The sequence below is a fragment of the Helianthus annuus genome, chromosome 9 (genome assembly GCF_002127325.2).
Source record: "Helianthus annuus cultivar XRQ/B chromosome 9, HanXRQr2.0-SUNRISE, whole genome shotgun sequence".
In the NCBI taxonomy this organism is placed as follows: Eukaryota; Viridiplantae; Streptophyta; class Magnoliopsida; order Asterales; family Asteraceae; genus Helianthus; species Helianthus annuus.
In genome coordinates this window covers 142,753,606-142,772,070 of record NC_035441.2, presented here as the reverse complement: position 1 = coordinate 142,772,070, position 18,465 = coordinate 142,753,606, and the positions used below count along the sequence as shown (strand labels likewise).

General features: G+C 35.6%; 1 protein-coding gene and 1 long non-coding RNA gene across 7 annotated transcripts; both read right to left on the bottom strand.

Moving 5' to 3' along the window:
• Nucleotides 1-9,004: 9,004 nt before the first annotated feature.
• Nucleotides 9,005-10,588, bottom strand: LOC110921199 (probable xyloglucan endotransglucosylase/hydrolase protein 6). The gene is made up of 4 exons (XM_022165488.2): nt 10,374-10,588; nt 10,158-10,258; nt 9,871-10,067; nt 9,005-9,641 (listed from the first exon to the last, which is right to left on the bottom strand). The coding sequence occupies exons 1-4, from the start codon at nt 10,567-10,569 to the stop codon at nt 9,251-9,253; spliced, it is 885 nt and encodes a 294-aa protein (XP_022021180.1). The 5' UTR covers nt 10,570-10,588; the 3' UTR covers nt 9,005-9,250.
• Nucleotides 10,589-14,445: 3,857 nt separating this feature from the next.
• LOC118482142 lies at nt 14,446-17,232 on the bottom strand. Of its 6 annotated transcripts, none has more exons than XR_004867437.1 (7): nt 16,852-17,226; nt 15,970-16,171; nt 15,654-15,903; nt 15,529-15,580; nt 15,234-15,282; nt 15,033-15,147; nt 14,446-14,662 (listed from the first exon to the last, which is right to left on the bottom strand). It is a non-coding gene; the product is annotated as an uncharacterized LOC118482142 (long non-coding RNA). The 6 variants fall into 6 exon arrangements; XR_004867436.1 differs by having other exon boundaries at nt 15,970-16,158; XR_004867438.1 differs by having other exon boundaries at nt 16,905-17,226.
• Nucleotides 17,233-18,465: the final 1,233 nt, after the last annotated feature.

The following is an 18,465-nucleotide window of genomic DNA, read 5'->3' as shown; positions in this document are numbered from 1 at the left end:
ATTAATTATTTATGGTAGTTTTATTTTATTGAGTTAAATGCCATTTTAGTCCCTGTGGTTTGGGCCATTTTGTCAGTTTAGTCCAAATGTTTCATTTTTCGCGTGTGGCTTCAAAAAAGTTTCACCGTTGCCACTTTTGTCCATTGGATCAACTTCATCCATTATTTTTGTTAACGAGAATGGTAATTCGGTCATTTTATATGGTCGAATTGCCCTTCTAGTTAATAGAATTACATATGAAATGATAGTATTGCCCTTCTCGTTAACAGTAAAAATGGATGAAGTTGACCCATTAGACTAAAATGGCAACGGTGAAACCTTTTTGGACCCATAGGAGAAAAATGAAACATTTGGACTAAACTGGCAAAATGGCCTAAACCACAGGGACTAAAATGGCATTTAATTCTATTTTATTATAATTAAGGTTTCCTAATTTTAGTTTAGGTATGTTTCTTGGTCATCAAGGTAGTTTAGTATAAATAGAGGGTTAGGGTTATTGTATTGGTGTGATTTTATTGATAAATAATACAAAGAGTCGAACCAATTCATTCATCCGGTGTTTGTGTGTTCGATCAAGGGCCTGATTTCCAACACTTGAACCTAATCTATGTTTATCTTAGGGTAGAAATATGAACATACGTATAGTCAAAGTCAACTATTTTGATAAGTAACATGGAGATTGGGTACGAATAAAATTCAAAACTCAAAAAAGAATTTACGAAAAAAAACTTTACCAAACGGAGAATCGCAAAATAAATTCTAAAATGAAAATAAGAACTATTTTTTTAAGTTTTACGGGTAATTAATAATATATTTTTGACGAACGTCTGAACATTTAATTTTACTTTTCTTACCATAATCGTTTTAAGGATCACAAATGTATTATCCGAAGTCTAATCATCTCTATAGGGTAAATAAAAATACTATTAATCAACCAAACGAATTACCAAAAGTATACGATCAAGGCACAAAACCATGATATGCTATCGCACATTTTCGTAAAGCACTCTCGAATCTGTACATGTTGTGGGTAATACTTATTGGGTTTGAAGTCCTTTTTCTTATTGGGCTTGGTGAAGGCTTTAGGCTTATAAGCTTTTGGGCCTTTCCTAATCTATGATTGTTTTCTTGTGGGATAAGTTACAAACTATAATTATATCTCTTATATATACATACGTCAGCATGATAAAATATCTAGTTGCAGCGTGTGAACGTAAGATTCACATGGAATCCGAACCATGTAAAATTGTCATGTTCATCTTGCTTTTATTTCTATATGTTTCTGCTTTATTATTAGTTTGTGCGTTGTGTATTAGTTCTGATGCGCCACTTGATACCTAACAATTCTCCGTCACAATTTCATCAGCATTATTAAAGAAGGCAATTTCCACACACTTGGCACTTTCCTCGAGCTTCTTGACTGATTCCATTATGTAGAAGTCTACCATTTCAAAATCAAAAGAAAGAAAGGTCAACTAATTGAAAGTCTTGTTATGAAGGCACTAAGAAACAGTGGCGGAGCTAGAAGGCCCAGAACCTTTTAGTCGGAGAATCATCATAAGGATTTTCTTCTATTAGAATCTAATTTCATATGTAAAATCCAACAAATTCTGGCCAGCGGAATTTTATTGTATTTTTTTGTTGTATACGTAATAAAAATACAAACGAGACTGCAAGTACTTTGTTTAATCTAGAATAGAACCTTGAACATGTGGTTCAAAAGTTATAGGCGAGCCAATGATAGTCATGAAGGTTTGAAAAGATCGAGTCATGCCCCTCAAAAGGGACTGAACCTCATATTACTCTGCAAGCATACAAATAAAGTAATACTCACCAGCTGAATGCAAAAGAAGTCTCTTACTACCGAGCCACCTTGTGGTCCATGCAGCAACAACTTAGCTAGCTCCAGCAACTTCATCAATGCTTGCATATCCAGCCAGATAGTTCTATCCCCATCAAACCACGCACATCAAATAAAGATATCTTCAAAATCACAAACTTACGATCAAGACAAATTTCAAACTTTCAGCAAGTCAAAAGTAAAGCATTAACTTCCAACAATGAAGATAAAGCTTAAAGAATCCAACACCTGGATGTTAACAAAATTAAACGTACGTATTTTCTTTATTTTTTAACGGCCAACAGAATCAATCCTGAGCACTCTCAGGTCACCCACTGGACCAAACGGAGTACTCCGAGAGTAACCCGAGTTCACCACCAATTCCGGGGAAAACCCGGTAACCCACCCGCCCGTAGGCACGCCGGTGAAATTACCGTTAAAACCCGTTTGGCTCAAGGATCGAACCCAGGTTTCCCTGGATCTCCTATCATTGCCCACTAGTGCCTCATAGCAACAAGTGAGAGTAGAACCTGAATCTCCCAAAAGAAATGCAAGCCTTCCACTCCACTTGATCTAGAGATCATTGGCACGTATGTTCTTTAATTTAAACTTACAAAATCAAAACACGTGAAGTTAATAATATGTTGTTCTCAATATTAATTTGCTTAATCCAACGGTTTAAAAGAAAGAAATATGAACTGTATGTACAATAGATGGGTCATAAAACAAGAAAAGAACACAAAATCTAGATGAATTCTTGAACTTGTTTCGTGTGGTCTTTATACAAGGAACTATGGAAGTGATAAGAATATAAAACGCATGCGCCACATGAAGATAAAGTAAATAATTCATACGTTTCATGGCATTTTTAGATTTATAACAAGTTATTTTTTATACGTTAATATATAAAAGTGGAGTAAATTACAAGTTTTGTCTTTTACGTTAACACCGTTTTGGAGACAGTTATCTTTACCGCAAAGGTGACAAGTTCTATATTTAATGTTCCAAAATCTTGCACGTTTTATCCTTTAAACCAAACTCAATTAGATTTTTAGGTTAAAGTTGGTCATGTGCTTTACACATGAGGGCACTTTTGTCATTTCGCCTCCCTATGGACTATTGAGTAAAAAACTTATAACAAGGGACTAATTATGTAAAAATAAAAAAAGTAAAGATTTAAAATATAATTTCATTCGTTCACTCTCTTTCTCTCTCTAACTCTCTCTCCCTCTCCCTCTCTCTTCTAGGGATGGCAATCAAACCCGAACCCGCTGGGTAAACCCGAAACCCGACACATTTGGGACGGGTTTGGGGTCGGATAATCGGGTTTGGGACGGGTTTGGGAATAGTTTTTATTTTTTTCGCGGGTTTGGGATTTAGTGATATACCCGTTTACCCGACCCAATTACCCGATAAAGTGTACCCGTTTACTCGATTGTATACCCGATATAATTTCTCTTATATTATTAATTATGTATATATATGATACATCCATTTTTTACACATATAGGTATTCTATTCCGTTTACATTGTAGTTATTTGATATATATTTTTATAATGAGAATACAAAATGTAACCGGTTAGTAGTTACCCGATAAATACCCAATGGGTTTTGAGATGAGTATACCCAACAAGTAATCTTTTTAAATTAACGGGTTTACCCGAAACCCGCGGGTATACCCGATACCCGCGGGTATACCCGATACCCGATGGGTATTTACCCGCTAGAAACCCGACGGGTTTTGGGACGGGTTTGGGACAAGCTTATCTAACCGGGTTTGGGATTACCTAAACCCGTCCCAAACCCGACCCATTGCCATCCCTACTCTCTTCTCTCTCTACAAGATGCTTTCTACTCTCTCTCTACAAATCGCTCTCTGCTCTCTCTCTCTACAAAACGCTCTATACTCTCTCTCTGTCTACAAAACGCTCTATGCTCTCTCTCTAAAAAAACTTTGCTCTTTCTTTCTATCTCTAAAAAAACTTGGGTGGTGGATTGTGGTGGGTGCAATGGTGTTAGTAGGTTTAGTTATGATGCGAGGTGTACGGTGGTGGGTGGTTGATTGTGGTGGGTTAGAGGCGGCGGTGGGTGAAGGGGTGGGTGAAGCGGTGGTCTGGTGGAGGTGGAGTTGGGCGATTGCAAGTGATGGTAGCCGGAGACTCGATGGCCGGAATTGTTTTTTTTTTTTTGGAGATTTTTGGTTTTGAGTAATTTTGTGGGTGTTGATTTGGATTTTTTTGTGGTGTGTAGATGGAGGTGGTGGGTGAAGGTGAGAGAGAGAGAGAGAGTTGATGGTGGTGGTGGGTTGGCGGGTGGTGGTGGTGGTAGTGGTAGAAAGAGGAGGATGAGAGAGAGAGAGAATTATAACAATAATAATAAGTTTTAAATTAGTTTGTTTATTTTTTATATAGTATTAAATAAGTGGGTAAAAATACTAAAATACCCTTTATCAATCTGATTTAACCAAAATATCTAACTGGATTTAGCCTAAAGGATAGAATGTGCAATTTATTGAAACTTTAAGTACATAACTTGTGAACTTTTGCATTAAAGGATATCGTCTGCAAAACAATGTTAACATAAAGGACAAAACTTGTAATTTACTTACAAAAGTAAATACGTAAAACGTTTTGGAGTGTTAAAAATATTACACATATAACTACATAAACATCAATGTATCAATTCCATTATTTATTCATTGTTTCTAATTTGTTTTTATTTGTTATTCATTGTTTCTAATTTGTTTTTATTTGTTTTACATTGTTTATAAGTTGAGGATGGACGCTAGCTGGATTAAACATAAAGACTTAAAGAGGGCTGCACTGCTGGACTGCTGACTCGTTGGGCTTGGATAACATTAGGGGTGTTCAAAACCGGATATCCGAAAATTCGGATATCCGAATTTCGGATATCCGAAATTTTCGGATACCAGATTTCACTATCTGAATCCGTATCCGAAATTTCGGATATCCGAAATTCGGATATCCAAAATTTCGAATACGGATTCGGATAGTGAATCGGATATCTGAAAATCCAACTTTTTATTTAATTTTTATTTTTTTTATTATTTTTTCATATCCGGAAACGGATATTTTGGATAGTTTCGGATATCCGAATATAAGTTTTCGGATATTTCGGATATTTTCGGATATTTTTCGGATATTTCGGATATTTTCGGATATTCGGATATCCGAAAAAAATGAAAATTAAATTTTCGGATATCCGAAATATCCGAAAATTTTGAAAATCACTATCCGAATCCGAAAAATTCGGATATCCGAATTTCGGATATCCGATTTTTCGGATATTTCGGATTCGGATATCGGATATTTCGGATCAGATTTTTGGATATGGATACTTTAAACACCCCTAGATAACACAACTGGACTGCTGGACTACTGGGCTTGGATAACACTACAGCAGATTGACTTTGGGGTTTGAGAGAGTCAATATAAAAGGGTAGTTGCTGAGCTTTGTTATTCATTCAGTGATTAGGGTTTTAAAGTCAGATTCTTCTTGAATCTTTGTGTTGTGAGTTTGCCTAGTCTTGTTGATGTCCTGTTATCAAGACCAAACCCCAAACCCGAAGGAAAACAAAAACTAATCCCAAACCCGATTACACGACCCCAAATCTGTCCCAAATATGTCTGGTTTCGGGTTTACCCATCGAGTTCGGGTTCGATTGTCATCCCTAATATGTGGTTATTCAAATTCCACTTGGAGTTTGAAATGCAATTTTAAAGACTTTAAATTTGAAGAGATCAAATTATAATAAGAAATGTTTTTGATTATGTAAGCTTGTGAGAGTTGAATTGTTTTTTAAGATTGTATGTGAGATAGAAAGAAGAGTTTACTAAGAATGTGCAATGGCATATTGCTTTATATCTTGAGTACATATAATTATGGAAATTGAGGAGCTATGTGTGAAGGAAGAAGTTGAGGAGCTAGAGGGGGTTATGGAAGTTCGAGATTTATCGGAGGAAGAGGTTTGGGTTTATGAGGAGGCGAAAAAGAAGTTATGCGAGTTAGAGTACTTGAAGGTGAAAGATCTCAAGCAAAAGGAGAGAGTGCAATGGGCGAAAGATGGAGATGAGAATTCGCGTTTTTTTCATGGTATGATAAATAAACGAAAGGCTATAAACTCGATTCCGGGTTTAGTAGTGGAAGGCCGATGGTTACATAATCCGAACGAGGTTAAGAAGGAAGTTTACAAGTTCTTCAGGGACAAATTTCATGAGGACATGAGTTTTAGACCTTCGCTATTTTGTGAAGGTTTGAAACAGGTATCGGTTGAAGATAGTAAGATGTTGGTTGAAAATTTTAGTGATCAAGAGATCAAACAGGCGGTGTTCGAATGTGGTGACGATAAAGCTCCAGGTCCAGATAGTTTTAATTTTCGTTTTCTCAAACGATTTTGGAGTTTGTTCGAGGTGAATTTCCGTAAAATATTTATTGAGTTTTATGAGTCTGGGAAAATAAATAGGGGGGTTGGTTCATCATTTATTACATTGATTCCAAAGGTCAAAGATCCGGTTGGTTTAGGGGAATATCGTTCGATTAATTTAATTGGAATGGTGAGTAAGGTGGTGTCGAAAGTGTTGGCAAATAGATTGAAGAAAGTTATGGGTAATATCACTTCAGAGTCGCAATCTGCTTTTTTGTCAGGGCGCTACATTCTAGACGGTCCTTTGGTCATTAGTGAAGTCATGACGTGGGCGAGGAAAACAAATAGAGAAATGTTTCTTTTTAAAATAGATTTTGAAAAAGCGTATGACAACGTCAACTGGGAGTTCTTATTATCGATTATGAGACAAATGGGTTTCCCGGAAGTTTGGTGTAAGTGGATTTACGGTGTGGTTTCCTCGGCTTGATCGCCGGTTCTGGTGAATGGGTCTCCTACGTTTGAGTTTGCTTGTGAAAAGGGGCTCAGGCAGGGAGATCCGATTTCTCCTTTTTTGTTTATCATTGTCATGGAAGCTTTCTCGGCTATGTTTAAGAAGGCGGTGAGAGTGGGAGTTTTTGAAGGGATTCGGTTGCCGAATGAAGGTCCTATCTTGAGTCATCTTTTATATGCGGACGATGCTATTATTTTGGGAGATTGGTCAATCTTTAATTTTAAAAATTTGAGACGGATTTTGAGTATTTTCCATTTGTGTTCGGGATTGAGAATTAATCTTAATAAGTCAACGCTTTTTGGTATTGGGAAGAGTGATATGGAAGTTCAGTTAATAGCTAATGGTTTTGGGTGCAATGTGGGTTCGATTCCTTTTGTGTATCTTGGTATTATGGTGGGTGCCAATATGAATAAGGAAAATAATTAGGAGCCGGTGTTTAAAGTCTTTATGAACAGGTTGTCGAAATGGAAGGCGAGCTCTATATCGATTGGGGGTCGTGTGACTTTGATTAAGTCGGTGCTGGAAGCTCTTCCTACGTATTATTTTTCCTTATATAAAGCACCGGTTTGTGTTTTAAAGAAACTCGAAGCGCTGATCAAAAGGTTTCTTTGGGGAAGTGGAGAAGGTAGGAATAAGATGCATTGGATGGGTTGGGACCTTGTTACCAGATCAAAACGGAAAGGAGGCCTTGGTTTATCCAAGTTGGAATGGTCGAATAAAGCTCTATTATTAAAATGGTTATGGAGGTACCGTAATGAAGTTAACGCTATGTGGAGAAAGGTTATTGATGCTATTCACGGGTCGAGGAGGAAGTGGGAGATGGTTAAGTGTAATCGCCGATTCATAGGCACTTGGTCGAAGATTATCTCTTTTAGGTTTAAAGTTAAGGTGCAAGATATTGATTTTAATGCTATGGTGAGAGGTGTAGTGGGTAATGGCTCAAATATTCGGTTTTGGATTGATAATTGGGTAGATAATAGACCGTTGAAAGAGCATTTTCCAGCTTTGTTTCGGCTTGAGAGGATTAAGTGGTGCACGGTGCGTGATCGTGTGATTAATGATAGAGGTGCGACGATGATGAGTTGGGATTGGAAGTCGTATCCGGCAGATCCGCAGGAGGTTTTAGAGCTTGTTGAATGTCAAAGATTGATCGGGGATTGTCAATTGGTGGATACAAAGGACTATTGGAAGTGGACGCAAGGTTCGGATGGCTCTTTCTCGGTGGCAACGGTTAAGAGATGGATAATTAACGACCAAGTTAATGGTGACCCCCCAGTGTTCGATTGGTGCACTTGGATTCCAAAGAAATGTAATATTTTTATGTTACATGCATTGTTGAACCGTATTCCTACTAAACTAGCGCTTCGAAGGAGAAACATCGACGTCGGAGATGCTTTGTGTGTATTTTGTGGTGACCAAGAGGAGTCTTCGGATCATATTTTTACAGGTTGTGGTTATGCTTTGGGGGGTTTGGTTAGGTATAGCAAGATGGTGTGGTCTCCCGCCGATATATTTATTTGATACAAAAGATACGTTGGAGGTCCATAAGTTTTTTGATAATTCGAAGTTAAAGAGAACGGTGACGCAAGGGATAGTTATCATTTCATGCTGGAGGATTTGGAAAGCTAGGAATGAAAGAGTTTTCAAAGATAAAAGGCATATGGTTACGGAGATTGTGGCGGATATCAAAGCTTTGAGTTTCCTTTGGTTTAGAAGTAGATTTAAAAAGGTTTCGATTGATTGGACAAAGTGGTGTAATTTCGATTTTGTGTAATTTGTTTTTGTGGCCGTTTGTCGATTTCGTCTCCTTCTTGGAGTTGAGTCGCCGGTCATTGTGAATGAAATTTGTCTTTCAAAAAAAAAATATAATTATGGAAATCTCTACAACATAATATATCTAATAAGATTCCTAATCTGACAAAATTGTTAAGTATATACGATAAATCTTTAGACAAATTTGAAACAATTAATTGGCCCATATTAACATATGATAGATATGTTATGCGGGAATGCTTAAGCATTGAGGCTTAAGACAAACCCAAGTGACATGATTAGTTACTCTCTTAAAGATTTTAACTACTCATTTTATAATCTTTTTGTTGTGAAAAAAGTTAAGTAGATTACCCAAACCAGATTAAATTATGAAAAACTTCACGAACATAAATTTATCTACAATACAATTTGAAACATGATTTAAATGTACTTTACGACTTTTTCGATATTTTGTCGGTTTATTTGATATGTTTCATTTACTCACAGAAAATGTTATATCCTCCAATGAAATCTTCTTAATTATCTTTATGACAACGATATTTAGACACGTGATAAAATCAAAGAAAAGAGAACATATAACGTTCAAAAAAAGGGAAAAAATAACATTTCACTTTCTAACACCCTCCCACTACCCCTCACCCTAAGCCTCCAATTCTTTCGTACATAAATATATTTGACACTTTGACACATAAATATAAATGATAACCCAGACAAGTATGTATGGTGAAAAATGGAATTCCTCTAGATACCATCCATACATTCTGGTGGCTTAATCGGGTTCCTTTGTTTATCGGTGCAGTAATCGTAGACCATATGGTTCAAACGGACCCATTTGTACCTACGGGCTGCAACCGAATCAAGTTGTTGGTAACCAGAACCCTCCCACCAATTAGCCTGGCTAGATGCACAAGCACTTGGGCCTGGTGCAGGACACCCCTCAATATCAAAGTCCTTATAATATGCATAAAAGGGTGCTTTGCTCCAGTCAATTTTTTCTAGCCCACCCCTTGTGGCCCAATCATCTGCTTCCCATAGTGTAGAGTAAATTCCCATTGGTTGAGATTTTGGATAGGGAATTCTTTTGGCTTCATTGTTTTTGTACACTCTTATAGGTACTTCATCCACCGAAAACCTACACAAATCATGCCAAGAATTAAATAAAATTGGGAAACTGTATTGATGAATAATATTTTTTGCGTTGAAAAGGACAATGATAAAACGTTAATAACTATTCTAATATTCAAACTAGTGGTAGAATAATAATGGACAAACAAACATAAAGATAAATAATAAATCATTTAAATATAACTATAATAGATAATAAACTATGTTGACAGAAAGTGTAGTTGAGTTGTACTTACACAACGTGGTGGTGGTTCCATAGGATGGAGTAATCATGGAAGTCAGCAGCAGGGTCGAACCAAAGGTTAATCCTTTGTTCTCTATCACCTTTTCCATGGGCATACACATTGGTTTGGACAGAATACGGTTGTCCGGTCCGGTTCCCCAAGAACTCGAAATCAAGCTCATCGCGTACATTACCGTTATCTGAATTCATCTAACAACAAGAACCATATAAAAACAATGAGCATGTACCCAATATATTCAACAGCTCATAAGCAAATTTAACAATGTAAAAATGCCTTACGTAAAAGGCGGTGACAGTGCCAGCAGAGTCGCCAGGAATGAGCTTGATCTTCATGCTCACACGTCCAAACAAGTACTTGCTCTTTGAAGCGAACCCACATCCTACGACATATAAAAACATATAAAAACAATGTACATGTAACTATTTAGCACGTTAATAATGATCATATGTCACACACACGACATCTAGCGCACACATACAAAACGTGTGACATACCAGAGTTTTGGTCTAGGAGTAACTGGATCCCCTTCCCACCATCGAGTTGTTTAATATGAGAATCAGACCATGTTATGTGAAAATCTTGTAGGAATGTAGCCGGTTTCGCGTTTTTCACAGGTAACAACGTCACGAACCCGATTAAGAAAAGAATGACAACAATGTTTTTACGAAATATGTTGAAAGTATGTGTCATTTTTAATATACAAGAATGAGAATCGTGGGATGGTGTTATATAGGAAAAGTTTACATAGGGTGATGAGGGACTGCAGTTGTATATTTGAATAGTAGAAGGGGTCCACTATAAATTGGGTTCGCTTTCTGCACAGCTAATGAATGGTCGTCAATTGGACCCCGCGCTCTCTAACCAAACATCGTCTTATTCATTTAGTTTATTTGTTATGTTATGGACTATGGTTTATTATAATTGACCATAATAGCCGATAGTTGACTACTTTAGCAAAGCTAGTTTAAACTTTAAAGTTAAGTTGAATCTAAAATGCTGCTTGAATTATGGAATATATTAATCTACTACATGTTTATATATGCTTTTATGGATGAAAAACTTATTAATAGATATAAGCGTATTTTTAATGTATTTATATCTCTTAAGAATCAATAAAACGCCCTAAAATTAGAGAAAGATTGTGAAATATAAGATGTCATACGGTTACTCTGTCAACAAGTTAATAAAATTAGGGATGTCTTGTGAGTCAAGTTGTTAGCCTATATAAAGCATGTTAGGGTTATTTATTTAATTGTAACTTTCATGTTTTCAAGTTGATAAAAAGTGTCGGAACTTTGAGTTATGTGTGTTTTTTTAACGGGTTTACTACAAATGTATATAACAACATATCCAACTTTATAGTTTAAAATTATATGTCAAACAATACTTACCAAGAACAAATGATCCTAAAAATGAATATAAACTTACAGACTGTGTTTTAATATACCACAAAACCAATGAGGCAATGAGAAAACTTTTCACAAAATGGGTGTAACTGTATCAATACTTTTCATCCACATAACTCTATATTATTTTAAGAAAACCTTTATATAATTATTATTACATATAGTAAACTCAGTTACCTGAATGTAATGAATTAAGTGAAAATATTAACTGAAGCAGAAAATAACGTCTAAAAGGACATGGCTAAACGTGTGGTACTCGTATGTCTGGCTCGAGCCTGTGAATTATAGGTGGACCAATGTCTTAATTATACCCTAAATATTATACATATCACACGGTGCTCTACTCTTGTCTTTTCCTCTAGTTTCTCATAACTAAAAATAATGTTTAAATGTGTGTATTAATTTGTAAATATTTTGTCGGTTCGTATAGAATTTGAATTTGCTTATTTGTAAATGGTGGCCCAGGCCACACAGGGACCTGTGCTTCATTTGGGGCTTGACACCAAATAGATTTGACGTGGGTACCAGTACCAGTGCCACTCTGCCACCCGTTATTTACGACTTAAAGGTTTAATAGGCAGCCAGCCAGCCAGCCATAAATACAAGTGGGGTCTCTCAGGCAGGCCAGACCAATTATTGATATTGTTCACGATCAACCATACCCTCAACTCAAAACTCATTAGAACAAATTTCATTTTTACCTTGTGGTAATGTTGTACTACAATATTATGTTTTGTTTTAAACTAAAACGACATGAGACTGTCATTTACTAGGGTGTTTCATGTTTCTCATATCGTTTTCGAATTACTTAAACTCTTTTATTCTTTTAGAGTAAAATCTGACTTAGGATTGGAGTTCGAATTGAGTTGAATGGAGGTTGAGTTCTTTATGAGAAATTTTGGAACAAGTTGTGTTTAATATGATGCTAAACTGAATGAAATACATATAATTGGTGTGAAATAGAATTTGAAATAATGAAATAGATGAAAAAATAGATATGAGGATGACCAAACCTAAAAATGGTTTATACACTACTAGAAAATCTGAAACTTTTTACACCAGTTTTCGTAGGAAATGCGTCATAAAACTGGTTTTCTACGCATTTATGACAAACACTTGATGTAGGAAAACAGCTCGTAGGAAACCCGTTTTCAACGCATTTCCTACGCAATTTCCTACACATTTTCTACGAAACTACTACGTCGCAAATTGCTACGAATCTCCTACAATATATTTAATTATTATCTTTTAGGATTTATTTTTTTGTGACCCATTTCCTACACATAAATTAGAAGTGTTGTTACAAATTTCCTAGAAAACTGGGTATTTTTTGTGATCAACTTCCTACAAATAAATTAGAAGTGTTGTTACAAATAAATATTTTGTGAGAATTGTGTAGAAAAAATGCTATCATTTTCCCTTATTTATTTTGCATATGTTAATATTTATTCGGTAAACAATTATAAATCCTTTTGTAAATTATTTGTGACAGAGTTGTGACAGAATTCCGACGGATGGTTTAAGTTAATTAAAAAATAAATATTTCATCATAAATGTGTAGGAAACGATATAATTTCTGACAGATTTGCGACGCAACTGTCAATTAATTAGGGTTTTCTTATGTTTCGTCACAAATTTGTAGGAAACGATATTATTTTCCCTTATTTATTTGGTTTATATAAATATTTATTCGGTAAAGGATAATAATTAACCTTTTATAGGTTATTTCTGACAGATTTGTGACGCAACTGTCAATTAATTAGGATTTTTTTTGTTTTTCGTAATGGATGCATCGAAAATTTGTAACAAAATCATGAAAAAAAAATTTTGTAGGAAATTCGTCATAAAGGTGTTGTAATATGTGATGAAAAAAATTGTGTAGGAAATTTCTGTAGCAAATTATCCCCTTTTCTAGTAGTGATAAGGCTATAGAGAGTGGACACGGGTAGCAGCCTCCGTGAACGAAAAAGACGGAGCCATCAATGGTGGGGGAGGTGTTCCCGCACTCACCACAACCCGTTCCTCCTTACTCTCTCACACGTTCGAATACATGTTCAACCTTCATCTCCTACAACCTCTTGAGCTTGAATCCATATGGCGTTATGTGGTTCGAGGGTTTCTTCTTCCCCGATGGGATGGTCAAAGGCGGTCCGACGTGGTCTTCATGCACCTTAAGGGTGGAGGGAATCTATCTTTCAACTTTTAACACCTCCACTAACCAACTACCAATCATAGCTTCTCGTCTTATTTTTTCTTAGACTTCCCTAATGTGGAGTTCCTGAAGTATCCTAAACATTTTATTAAACATTTAGTTTAAATTAAATAAATAAGTTTAATAACATTTAGTTTAAATTATAAAGTTTTATCGAATACTAAATTCTATAATAAAAGAACAAAGTACAAACCTTCTAAAACATAAATCAAATACCCATTATCAACCTCGGAAGAGTCAAAGACTTGGAACCGGCATCTATAATTAGAACTGACTACCAGTTGTGATGATTCTTAGAATCTCCCCACAAATATATATACCTAGGGTTGAGATCCTGTACAAACAGTGCTAACTGTAAGAACCGTAAGAACAGATCTGAACCATTGATAGTTTAAATCAAGGGTTATGGTTGATTATAATTAAAACCCTTATAACTAAAAGTTAGTACTAACAAATTAGGGGTAATTATGTAAAATTGCTAGTCATTTGACATTTTCAATTAAATACAAATTCCACCAAGGTTTTTTAAACTAAAATAACTTTTATATACTTCATTATTTTTTTTAAAAAAAATATACCATAAAATCAACACTAGTACAAAAAAGACAAGCTAATATGACGTTTTTACAACCAAATATGACGGTTTAGGAAGCGACATAAAACATAGCGTCATTTTTGATCATTGACCTTTTAAGACGGTTACATCCGTCATTTTTAATCCTAATAAGGCGGTTTTGTGGTGTAGCTAAGACCGTCATTTTCAAGCCTAATAAGGCGGTTTTGGTGTAGCTAATAAGACGGTTTTATTGATTAGATGTGTTGCCTAATAAGACGGTTGCTGTCAAACATATATTTCACCAGATCCATTAATTTGATTAATTCACCATTTTATTAAATTCAATTCATTTTATTCGGAATCATATAAAAAAATAACAAATAAAAGCAATATAACAAACAATGAACCATGTTATAAATAGCTAAAGCATCCATGTTAACCCATTAGTCTAAAACATTCAATTTAACATAGAAAAAACATCCTATCATTCAGTTTAGCACAAATAAAATCAACCATCCAAAAAACTCCTTGACTTTGTGCAACCTCCTTTATCCACCCCAATAACCACAAAGCTCTCAACAGCACTCACTGACTTAAATTCCTTTGCCACTGATCAAAACACATAGAAAAATGTCTATTAGCTACCATTAAAAATTAAAATCAAGCAAGATCCCCTTGTTGGAATCATGAGGAAATTGAAATGCATAAGTCATGCCAACTAGAGTCAACATTGATACAAAGCCCTTTGGCGCTCCTAAGAACCCCTAATAATATATATGATCTATGTTGTCAAAAGCCCTTTGGCACGCCTAGGCCATTGGGTCAAATGAGCGAACAAGTCAAAGTGACTTAACCATCTGTGTAATAACTGATAAAATATTGAATATAACGATTGTGTTCTAAGGCTCACTCGAGTGTCAACAAATATTTATAAAAATGAAAAAGAATTAATTATAAAAGAGTAGCATACTATACTTACCTCCATTCATCCTTGTCGTCCTTCCCGCCACCAAAACTGAAATAGACGCCTTTAAAGTACACTCTACAAACTCGTCAATTTCACTTTGACGAACCATTGAGGTTTTATTTTCCAGCTAAAATATAAAGATAGATAAAAATTAGATTACAATTTAGTATACATTGTAGTTAAACAAACCATTGACCGGCTCGGTAAGTTTACCAAAAGGAACATGCTTGGTTGTATTCTGAGAAAATTGTTTATCAGCGAGCTACATTAACCAATAACGACACTATTAGTAAACACACATAATTATATACAAATAATGTGTTTACCAATCAATTAAAAGCCTCCTCCTCTTGTAATGCATACGAGTATATTTGATACCCGATTCTTTCATCTGGAATCGTTTGTTGTTGGTGAGAAGATGTTGTCTCAAACAACATTAGCAAAACAGATTGTTTTTTATAAAATTAATGATATATATTAAAAACGACTTGCAGTCTATAAAGTGTACCCATAGAATGGTGAGATGGTTCTACACTTTGAGGAGAATCTTTGTTTAAACTCTGTGGGTTGAAAAAAAATATTAGTATATTAATAAATGAATTAATTATACAATTATTATTTATATAAGTATACCTTTATTGATTTAACAGACCAGTAAATAAAGCATTCTTTTGCATCTTCCAAACAGTCTACTACATGAATCAGGCAAGAGACAATTCAATCCGCAACCTTCTTCAACTCTATCTACTTGAACTTTGACAAAACCATCTATCATCAGGCAATTATGCATAATCCTCTCAGTAGTAGGATAAACACAGCCTATACCCCTAACCGTAGGAGCACCTTGTCTATCAGGACATAGAAGTTCACATCTTTGAATAAACTGCAAACGGTAGTTTTTAGTTAATATATTTTTAAAAATAATAAACAAACTTTGACAGTATGTTACCAAGATTTCTGGTAGTTCGCTGTACAAACTATCGAATGCACCAGGGCTTTCCCTAACGTTGTCTGAGTCTTTACAACCTCGCTCTTCTTTCTCTTTGTTTTTAATTCCAAAAATAAGCATTTTGTAAGACCAGTCACATCCGAGAATAAGTGTGTACGTCCCCATGCTGGCATCCCTTCCTAGTTACCTCTGTAACAGCAACCTTAGTAGAAGCATAAGCATATGACATGGAGAATGCTTCACCAAATGTTTGATATAAATTAAACTAGAAGTTTAGAAACTAAATGTGTGGCTTTGGATTTAGAAAATAGCTTATAATGCAGCTCTTTACTATATGGAATCTATGTTTTACGATAACAGTTGACAAGAAAAAAGATAATTAAATCCACATAATTATAGTAAGAAGCCTAACTGTTCCAAATTATATTTATCTTGCTCTTTAGTATGAGTAAACTACCCATATTCGATTTTCGGTATTCTCTAGACTCAGATCGTTTTTTTTATAAACTAGTGGTACTGGTGAATATTATATGTCAAATTGGTATGATCATGTTGAATCATCAGTTTTCATTTGGCAAAACATCAAACACATGGCATACACTAAGCTTATGTCATTAAAGAATCCATTTTGCCCAAATAATATAAAGTTAGTTGCAAAAGTGATGTGAATAATATGTAACTCAATCAAATAATCATCAGTTTCTATATCAGTTGCTTAAAAATCAATCGAAATTCCTAATTCCATTACAAAATTAAGTTTTTGCCCTCCTAACTGCAAGGTACCAATAAAGAGTTGAAAAACTGGCCTTAATGTAAACATATTGACAATGACACCAACCGATCTAAACATAACAAGTAGTCAAAACCCGGAAATTGACATACCATACTTGATTAGAAAGCAATCCGAGATAACCTTCAGAAAAAGACGCACTTACGATTTCTGAATCAACTTGTCGTTTACATCCATCATAGATCTCTAAATCAACTGTGTATTTGACCTCTAAATAGTTTCCGTCAACGATCGCCGTCTTCATCATCGATGTGTGATGAAAAGCTTGTAATGGGTTATGGCATAGAAAAGGTTTGGCTTTAATATGATATTGTTATTTTTTGTAGAAACCTGGAGGCACTACAAAATTAGGGTGGAAAAGAAATTTGGTGTTGCAAGTTTTAAATTTGGGGATAGGTTTAGGCGGAAGAAATCCAGAGGGTTTGGGAGGGAACTAAAATCATTGTTACTTTGTTACTTGCTAATATTTCAACTTTTAACAACTTATAATATATTTAAAAAATAACATGTAGGGTATAGATCAATACAAATGAGTCATGACATAATAACATGAGAAGTGAAAGAATATAAAGATGAGCTTGGTACTGAATCGGTAACAAAAAGCCTTAAAAGTGAGTATTGGTATCGGTACCGAATATACCCGTTATGGTACGGTTCGGTACCGGTATTTGAGAATAAAAACCGGTACGGAAAACGTACCCGGTTTGGTAAATTCGGTATGGGTACCGTCCGAAACCGGTACCCGATACTATTTGCTCATCCCTAAAACAATATATTTTTGTTTTTTATATTTTAGAATTTTTTTTCTCATCTACTTTAACATGAGGGTGTCCAGGGTCGATGCGGCAAAGGAAGCAGGGAGGAGTTTTTCCGCGAGTGGAGGGTGCCGCCGTGAAGTTTTGCCGCGCGAGGAAGGGTTTGGGTGGAGCTTGAGCGGTGAAGACTTGTCGCATGTGGGGAACGGGAAAGGGCGTAAAGGTGGGGCCCACTAGTATTTAACCAATCGTGCATTTAAAAAAATGGTTTACGGGAAACACACATTATCTCTTTCTATTACAACCACCAAACAATACCACCCCCAGCCACCACTACCTACCCACCACCACGACAACCTGCCACCCCACACAACCTAAAACCCCTAAAAATCTTCTTACCACCACCACCGTCGTAACACCACAACTTTGGAACTTCTAACGTCATGAACGTACAGCGTAGTTGTCGTCCCGACATCGATGAATCTGTGTGTTGTTCGTATTCAGATTTGATTTTGAATCTATGTGTAGTTCAATTTGAGAGAATTAGACCTGAATACTTACTAGATCTTGTAGAGAGAGACAATTTATAGAGAGAGTGGTGTAGTAATGGCGGTGGTGATGTGATGGCGATGATGGTGTTATGGTGGTGGTGGTGGTGTGATGGCGGTGGTTTTGCGGTGGTGGTGGTGATCTGACGGAGGTGTTGCATAACTAGATTGTAGAGAGGGAGTTTGTAGAGAGAGAAAGAGAGACACTTTGAATAGAGAGAGAGAGAGAGAGAGTTTGTGAGTTTTATTTTTGTTTATTTATTAAAATATATACGATAAAATGACCAAAATACCCTCATATGAGGTCTACTTGGTCATATTTAACCATGAAAACAAACTAAGTTGTGGCTAAAGGACAGAACGTGCAGGGGTTTCAAACATCGAGTACGTTTTTCATTCTTTT

What these genes read in the sequence shown, in the direction of transcription:
- LOC110921199 (XM_022165488.2), bottom strand. Translation starts at nt 10,569, where the DNA reads ATGACACATACTTTCAACATATTTCGTAAAAACATTGTTGTCATTCTT. An exon ending in GCACTGTCACCGCCTTTTAC is followed by an intron (nt 10,068 to 10,157) that starts GTAAGGCATTTT and finishes TCTTGTTGTTAG; the next exon opens with ATGAATTCAGATAACGGTAA. An exon ending in TGGAACCACCACCACGTTGT is followed by an intron (nt 9,642 to 9,870) that starts GTAAGTACAACT and finishes TGATTTGTGTAG; the next exon opens with GTTTTCGGTGGATGAAGTAC.